The following is a 9,137-nucleotide window of genomic DNA, read 5'->3' on the forward strand; positions in this document are numbered from 1 at the left end:
GTTCCTCCACACTCCGCTTGCCATCCCGAAGTCCCTCATGGTGACCAGAGAAAATCGCCGAAGAGCCTTCCAGCGTTCCCCATTGGCAAACACCACACCTGTGGAGGCAGGCATGGGTTGCAGAGGAAGTTGGAAGGAGATTCTGGGTCCCTCTCCACCCCTATTCTGCCTTACCAGATTCACCTTCTGCAAATCCCCATCCCCCATTCCCTTCCCCCCCTTTCACCTGGTGCCTCTCAGGCCCTTACCATATCCTTGAAAGACTTGATCAATAACGGCGATTTTCCCCCGGCCAGAAAAGGCCTCAGCTTGGTCCACCAGGGCCTCCCGGATTGCCTCTGCCCCACATAGTATGACCACAGGCCTTGGCCCCAGGTACACCGTGAAGACATCCCCATATTTGTCTCGGAGCTGCCAAGCATACCCACACCAACAGTGTTAAACCATTAAAACACATATAGACTGGTAATTAGCTGGCACCCCAAAACCCTCCATCTGAATCTGCTTTTCTCCTTCCCAGGATCCAGCAACTAAAAGAGTAACCCACCTAGCCAGAGACTGCGTGATTGATTGGTGCCCCGAGTAGTATAGGTGGTTAAATATTTCTAATATCACCCCTGCCCATATCCTTAAGTCTGGCCAGATTTCTCTGGCATCACAACTAAAGGATCATCCTTTTGTGGCCCACTTCAACCTGCTGTCTGCATGCTGACAATTTCCCCAGAGAAATACCCTGAACAGCCAGCCCTGTGATAGACAGGAAGAGAAAGGGATGGCCCTCTGGTGGCGATCATGAGATCTGAAAAAATCTTAACATCAGTACAGCCACTTTGGAAACTGCTCAGTGGTATTTACTGAAGCTAAAAGTTCACATGTCTACTCAGTGACTCATCAACTTAATTTCAGGCACATGTCCCAAAAATGTGTGCTTGTGTTCACCAAAACACAGGACAAGGAGACTGAAACCTTATTAATACAATGCTCATCACCATCAATATGTGTCCATACCATGGAATGCTAAACAGCAGTGAAAAGAACATACTACTGCAATACCCAACAACATGAATAAAGCACACAGGCATAATGCTGAGCAAAATTAGACACAAAAGAGTCCATACATGATAATTCTATTTACATGAAGTTGAAAAACAGATAACATGAACCTATGGTCTCAGGATAGTGGGAAGGTAGTGACTGGACGGGGGTGCGAGTCGGGTATCTGGGGATGGGCCATGTTGTTACTGATCTGCACGTATATTGTAGAAAATTCACTGAGCTGAGCACTTATGATTTGTGCACTTCTTAGGATGATGTTAAACAGTAAAAAGTTGACTTACAGCCCTAGCGGTTTGGCTCAGTGGATAGAGCGTCGGCTTGCGGACTGAGGGGTCCCAGGTTCAATTCTGGTCAAGGGTACATGCCCGAGTTGTGAGCTTGATCTCCAGTAGGGAGCATGTAGGAGGCAGCCAATCAATGACTCTCTCATCATTGATGTTTCTATCTCTCTCCCCCTCTCCCTTCCTCTCTGAAATCAATAAAAATATATTTTTTTAAAAGTTTACTTACAATCATAAAAGTTTAAGTTTTTGTGATTTTTATGAAAAATCTCTCACACTGATCTCTGCAAAACCTCCTCACTGGTCTCTCTACTCCCACTCTTTTCCCATCTACAATCATTTCATCATCTATCCCTCCCTACCCTGACATCAGAGTAATCCTATTAAAATGAAAATTAATGTCACTGACCTGCTCCAAATCCTCCAGTGCTCCCACCTCACTGAGAATAAAAGCTGAAGTCTCCACCATGGTCCACATAGCCCTGCATGAAGTGGCCTCATCACCCCTCTGCATCTCCCCCCAATGGTCCCTTTGCTCACTCAGATCCCACCCCCCATGTTGTCCCTCAAGATTCTGAACTTGCTCATTTTTCAGGGCTGTTGCACCTGCCTCTCTCTGATGCCTTCTTCCTGCATCTTTCTGTGTCTCTGCCCAGAAACAAAGCAGGACTGAGCCTTTTCCTCACAACTCAATCTAAAGTAGTTTCAATCATAGCTCTTGTCTACCTCATTTGTTTATTTCCTTACTTGTATGCTCTGTCCAATGCGACACTTAGAATATTCCCCAGCAAACAGAAGGTGCCCAGTACTAGTATTTAATGAGTGAATAAATGAATGAGTGGATCAAAGGAACTGCCATTTAATGAGCATTTACTATACACCAGACTCTATGCAATACCCCATCTCATCCTCACAGTTTTAAGAGGGACACATTTTTATTGTCACTAGCGTTTTACAGAAGAGGAAACTGAGACTCAGTGAGTAACAGTTGAATCTGGAACACGAGTTCAAACCTGAGTCCAGAAGGATTTGGGCACATGTAGGGGAATGGGGGAGGAGCAGTGCCACCTTCACCACCCCGTCCCCCCGTCCCATCATGGCACCCAGTAGCTTATTCTCTCTCTCTCTCTCTCTCTCTCTCTCTCTTTCTCTTTCTCTCTCCTCACGAGGATCATGAACCCCTAGAAGAGCTTTGGGGATCTGAAACTCTCAAATTTTTGCAATGATGTGTGTGGATATTGGGAGGGAGCATAAAGGTTTAATGAGATTCTCAAAAAATTTAATGATTCCCAAACTGTTAGGCAGTTTCAGTCTCTGAGGGCACCGGAGAGGAGAACCCTCCCTGCTGGACCCAAGCTTCCCCTCTGAGAAGTCCCAGCTGTGTGGCGGTGGACAGTGCCTTCCCCAAGCTAAGCCTCACTGTCTTTCTCTCTAAGATGGGGTTAGCACCTCACCTAGCCCACAGGATTGTTGTAAGTGAGACCTGGTGAGTTCCCACAACAATATAGGCAAATCCCAGCCACTTAATTCTGAATGAAGAAACTAAGTCCAGGAATTTATAGGAAAGCACGGTACCCTGTGGTACATTGAAGACCATGAGAACCAAATCACACATACTTGGGGCTTCCACATATGTGATAAAACTCTCTCTGTTAAAAGCAAAGGTAATGACAAGCCCAAGATTCAGGAGTGTGATCACCGTGCTGGGGGGGCTGGGAGCAGGGGGGCGCAGCGGGAGTCCGGACTGTAAGACAGGAGGCAGCTGGAAGTTACTGTCAGTGCTCCTGTTCTCCCATTGAGAGGTGAGTTCATGGGGTAGATCACATTACTAATAACTAAATAGGTGACAAGACACAAAGTCATGCCTGGGAAACAGTGATGCAGAGCCAGTAAATCCTCCATAGTGTCAGCTGTTATGGATAGCACATTAATGTGCATTATTGGTAAGCCCTCTGTACCTGGCCTCCTGCCCCCTTCCTCCTCCCATTGTCCTGGTGCTGATATGAACCAGTCTTTCCTTTTCTTTTGTTGACAGAGGAGAAGCCTATTTGACTAATGACACTGCCCCCTTTTCTCTCTCATCCGGGGGGCAGGCACCCAGGAACTTGACAGAAGGTGGCAAAAGATGTGAAATGCTACACCCAGGCTCATATCCAGACACCTCTTCATCCCCATTTGCTCACTCCAGAGATAGTGGCACACAATTCCCAGTGAACAAGACATCTCTGACTATCTGACCACCATCTACTGTGCTTCAGCTGCCTGCCTCTTACTCACCAACCTTCACACCCCCCACCCCTGAGCCTGGAAGGATGCCTTACTCCTTCTAGTAAATGATCCCCAAATACGGAGACGGGAAGTCACTCTCCAACCCATCCATCTGCATCTCACCCTCAGGAAGGATTTGAGTAGGCCTCGTCTGTCCATCTGCAGAAGGCTCCCGAAGAAGGGCAGAGGACGGGGGCCTGGCGGAAGGTGGCCATGTGCCTTTGGGTGGCCCCTGGCCAGGAGAATCAAGAGTCCTGTGATGAGAGCAAGGAGGAGGAGGACACTGAGCTCCATGGTCCCAATCTGACTGCCTTCCAGCCCACTGCAATCTCAACTTGGACCTTTTATCCTGATCCTGCCTCCTCACCCAGTTATGTAACTTTATCTATTCCCCGCCTCCCCTCTGACATTGTCCAGGAGTGTGAACTTGAAAGAGAGGTTCTAAAGGGCCCATACTTCCTGTCCAGTAAGTTGCTTTCTCCCTACCTCAGCAACCGCTCCCCAGGTGTTGGCAGAGACACTGTTGTGGTTACAAAGGTCAGCATGAGTGTTCGTGCGAGCTCACGTGTTTATTTTGGGGGTACGGGTGAGTATGCACTGTCTACTTGTTGTGGCCTTATTTGTGTGTTTATGCTTGCATGTCTGCCCATGCCTGCTTGCATCCGCGTGCACTTGTATGATTTTTTATGTGAAGGGGTATTTGTATTGATGTGCATGTGCAAGTGTGTTTTGTGTATGAGTCTGCATGTGCTTATGTACATATTTTGCATGTGCACAGGCTTACATGTATTGCTATGGGTTCATATGTGAAGGGGTGTTTGCTTTTGCATGGTGCTGGTGGTGTGTGTCCTTGTGTGTGCTTGTGTGTTTGTGCACCTTCTCATCCCTGTGTTTGTAGGGCCTTTGGGTGCTCAGTGTCTATCTCCAGACCTCTTCCTTCACCCTCCTTTCTGTAGCAGCTACAGATGGGAATGACGAGAGAGACAGAGGAGTGGGGAGGGACACAGAACTGGTGAGACTCTGAGGTGGAGGGGTAGGTGGAAAAAGACAGAGGGACTGAGACCTGGCTGGGGGGACATTTGGGTCCCTGGATCTCTGATTGCTCTGACCAGTGCCAGCAGTTCTCTTTCTTTCTCTAGCTCTGTCTTCACTCGGAGGATGTTTCTAGAATCCTCTCTGATAATCTGTGTGTGTATGTGCCTATCTCATTATCTCTGTCTCAGTGTCTCTGTTTCCCCCTTTAGACCCTGAACTCCAGAAGTGCAGAGACCTGGTCCAGTTTGATTGATGTCCACTGGTCTGGTGTCCGTCGCTATCATCACTCTGAGCCTCTGGCAGGCTCGGTCCCTACTTGCCAGGTATGTGATTGAGTATGTCCATGTGCACCTGCCACGGTCTCAGCCTGGCTTTCCACCGCTCTCTGTGTCTTTCCTTTAAAAGGAGATGGGGGGAGATGAGGCAGCATCTTTCCTGCAATGTTAGGCAAACCCCTTGCTAGACCCAGGGACCTGACCCTGGCAGTTGAATCATACACCTCTGACCCAGGAGTAGGGGACAGACAATCCTGACCTCTTGAATTCAGGGGTGGAACCTGCACTTTCTTAACCTTGGAAAATTGCCACCATGGATGTTCCTGACTCAGGTCCTGGCCTCTATGGTGCTGTGTGATTTGGCACTATGCTTAGGTCCACGTTCCAGACCCAGGAATCACTGATGGGTATGAAGAGCTTTACACTTTGAGATGGGTATTTTTTCATCCCACTTTATAGATCAGGAGAGTGAAGCACAGAGAAGTTGAGAGTTTTACCCAAAGTCACACGGTGGGTTAGAGCTGCATTATCCAATATGATGGCTGTTGGGATATACTAGTACTACCCCTGGCCTCTCCTGTTTGCACATGTTTTCTGAAATATCCTATCTAATAAAGAGGGAATATGCAAATTGACCATCACACTGTAACAAGATGGCAGCCCCCACAGCAGAGGCAGGAATCCCATAACACAAGATGGTGGCGCCCAAATCACACCGAAGAGAAGGTGCCTGTGTGAACTGTGAAATGCATGCCCTTAACGAAATTCAAGAGGTATTCACATTGCATGAAATAAAATGTTCACATATCAAACTTCCAGACTATCCTTCATTAATGAATACAAATACATGTGATGAATCATATGAGCGACAACAGGCACAGGTTTTGATAAATTCTCTGAATGATGAACAGTTGGCAGCCTTTCAGACTATAACTTCAGCCACCGAAGATAAAACTGTACACCCCAAATGCTTTTTCTTGGATGGTCCAGGTGGTAGCGGAAAAATATATCTTTATAAAGTTTTAATACATTATATTAGAGGTCATGGTGGTACTGTTTTACCCACAGCATCAACAGGAATTGCTGCAAATTTACTTCCCGGTGGAAGAACCTTTCATTCCCAATATAAATTACCAATTCCATTAAATGAAACTTCAATTTCTAGACTCAATATAAAGAGTGAAGTTGCTAAAACCACTAAAAAGGCCAAACTTCTCATTATTGATGAATGCACCATGGCATCCAGTCATGCTATAAACACCATAGACAGATTACTGAGAGAAATTATATTATATTATACTGAGAATGTTGTATTTGGTGGGAAAGTTCTCCTTCTTGGAGAGGATTTTCGACAATGTCTCAGTGTTGTGCCACATGCTATGTGATCGGCCATAGTGCAAACGAATTTAAAGTACTGTAATGTTTGGGGATGTTTCAGAAAGTTGTCTCTTAAAAAAAATATGAGATCAGAGGATTCTGCTTATAGTGAATGGTTAGAAAAACTTGGAGATGGCAACCTTGATAGCAGTTTTCATTTAGGAATGGATATTATTGAAATCCCCTGTGAAATGATTTGTAATGGATCTATTATTGATGCTACCTTTGGAAATAGTATATCTATAGATAATATTAATAATATATCTAAATGTGCAATTCTTTGTCCAAAAAATGAGCATGTTCAAAAATTAAATGAAGAAATTTAGGATATACTCGATGGAGATTTTCACACATATTTGAGTGATGATTCCATTGACTCAACAGTTGATGCTGAAAAGGAAAATTTTCCCATCGAATTTCTTAATAGTATTACTCCTTCGGGAATGCCATGTCATAAAATTAAATTTGAAAGTGGGTGCAATCATCATGCTATTGAGAAATCTTAATAGTAAATTGGGTCTTTGTAATGGTATTTGATTTATTATCAAAAGATTACGACCTAACATTATCGAAGCTGAAGTATTAACAGGATCTGCAGAAGGAGATTGTTCTGATTCCAAGAATTGATTTGTTCCCTTCTGACACTGGCCTCCCATTTAAATTGATTCAAAGACAGTTTCCTGTGATGCCAGCATTTGTGATGACTATTGATAAATCACAAGGACAAACTCTAGACAGAGTAGGAATATTCCTACCTGAACCCGTTTTCACACATGGTCAGTTATACGTTGCTTTCTCTCGAGTTCGAAGAGTGTGTGACGTTAAAGTTAAAGTTGTAAATACTTCATCACAAGGGAAATTAGCCAAGCACTCTGAAAGTGTTTTCACTCTTAATGTGGTATACAGGGAGATATTAGAATAAGTTTAATCACTTTATCAGCCAGCCCCCACCTGTGCACCAGGCCTCTATCCTATATAGTAAAAGGGTAATATGCAAACTGACCCTAACAGCAGAAAGACTGGGAATGACTGGTCACTATGACACACACTGACCACCAGGGGGCAGACCCTCAATGCAGGAGCTGCCCTCTGGTGGTCAGTCGCTCCCACATGAGGGAGCTCTGCTCAGCCACAAGCCAGGCTGATGGCTGCCAGTACAGTGGTGGTGGTGGGAGCCTCTCCTGCCTCCACAGCAGCGCTAAGGATGTCTGACTGCAGCTTAGGTCTGCTCCCCGCTGGCAAGTGGACACCCCCCGAGGGCTGCCGGGCTTCCAGAGGGATGTCTGACTGCCATCTTAGGCCCAATCTCCCGGGGAGCAGGCCTAAGCCAGCAGGTGGTCATCCCCCGAGGGGTCCCAGACTGTGAGAGGGCACAGGCCGGGCTGAGGGACCACCCCCCCCCCGAGTGCACAAATTTTTGTGCACTGGGCCTCTAGTTTATTAATAAATTCATATATTATTTTTATATACATTTTACTCATTTCCTTTCATCTCTGACACTTCTATTATAGAGAAAGGGCAAATAGCAATATTAAAATATTTCCTCTAATTAATTCCCTTTTACTGTGCATGAATTTTGTGCACCGGGCCACTAGTATTGTTATAAGTTTCTGTTTTTTTTCCATAGCTTGAAGCAAACAGCCTGCACCTGCAGAAGATAAAATATACTCCCCAGCTGACTCAGGCACACCCCTCTGCCTGAGTTGTGTGCTCACCAGACATCCTGCTATCTTCCAAAGAAGTCCTGTTATTCAGGAAGCTACCCCAGCTGGCTGGTGCAATCCTGACCCTGTCCCTATATAAGAGAACTTAAATGCTCCCTAGGGGCTGACACCCACACACTGGTCTCAGCCTGCTGTGAGAGATGTAATAAAATGTCTTAAACTCTCACAACATCTCTTGGCCTGGCTCCTGTTGACACAGATCTAACAATAACCACTTGCCACATGTAGCTATTAAGCACTTAAAATGTAGCTAGTATTAATACTAGCCATGTTGGTACTCTATTGATACTCAGTATAGTAATTGGAAAACTTCTAAGTACATTTGGGAAAACATGAGTATGTGAATCTACTTTTTCAATTGTAATCCTCATGAAATCTAAATACAGATCAAATATTTCTGGAGAAAATTTAGGGTCCCAATTAAGATGCACAATACATGTGAAATACACACCAGATTACAAAGACAATGAAAAAAAAAGTTATAATGAGAAGATGAGGCAGAAACAGGAAGAAACACAGAGACAAAGAGAAGCCAAGAAATAGACAAGGAGTATAATACAGAGATGAAGGCAGAGAAAGGGAAGGAGAGATAGAGAGAGGTAGAGAAACAAAGATGCAGGAGGGGAGGGGTGCTGCAGGGGCACAGGTGGGGCTGCATCTGTGATGGAGCTTGTTTTTATATGTGCAAGTACATTTGAATTATTTTTTAACAGTTTTACTGAGGTATAACTGACATACAATAAACTGCAAATATGTAAAGTGTACAATTTAAACAATTGTGGCATATTGCACGCCAGTGAACCATCATCACAAATAAGATAAACATACCCAACACCCCAAAAGCTTCCCTGTGCCCTTTTGTAATTCCTCCCTTCCCTATTTTCAACTTCCTCCCTAGGCAACCACTGATCTGCTGTTTGTCACTAGAGATTAGCTTGCACTTTATAAACTTAATATTAGAAGAATCATACGTATGTACTCTTTTTTTAAAAAAAAGTCTTTATTGTTGAAAGTATTACATATGCCCTCTTTTTTCCGCCATTGACTCCTTCTAGCCTCCCCCTGCTGCTTCTTCAAAAAGGAACTAACTCAGATAAAATAGGCAAAAGGCATGGAGAAAG

The 9,137-nt window shown here is 44.8% G+C and overlaps 1 protein-coding gene across 1 annotated transcript in view; it reads right to left on the minus strand.

Moving 5' to 3' along the window:
• Positions 1 to 3,899, minus strand: part of LOC102434449 (cytochrome P450 2B4-like) — a 13,511-nt gene extending 9,612 nt beyond the window's left edge. Inside the window, exons 1-3 of the mRNA XM_014467988.2 lie at positions 3,729 to 3,899; positions 249 to 411; positions 18 to 98 (exon numbers count right to left, since the gene is read on the minus strand). Coding sequence (XP_014323474.1) covers positions 18 to 98; positions 249 to 411; positions 3,729 to 3,899 — 415 coding nt within the window. The remainder of the gene's footprint in view (positions 1 to 17; positions 99 to 248; positions 412 to 3,728) is intronic.
• Between the last annotated feature and the right edge of the window lie 5,238 nt (positions 3,900 to 9,137).

This window comes from Myotis lucifugus, unplaced genomic scaffold (genome assembly GCF_000147115.1).
Source record: "Myotis lucifugus unplaced genomic scaffold, Myoluc2.0 scaffold_421, whole genome shotgun sequence".
NCBI classification, from domain to species: domain Eukaryota; kingdom Metazoa; phylum Chordata; class Mammalia; order Chiroptera; family Vespertilionidae; genus Myotis; species Myotis lucifugus.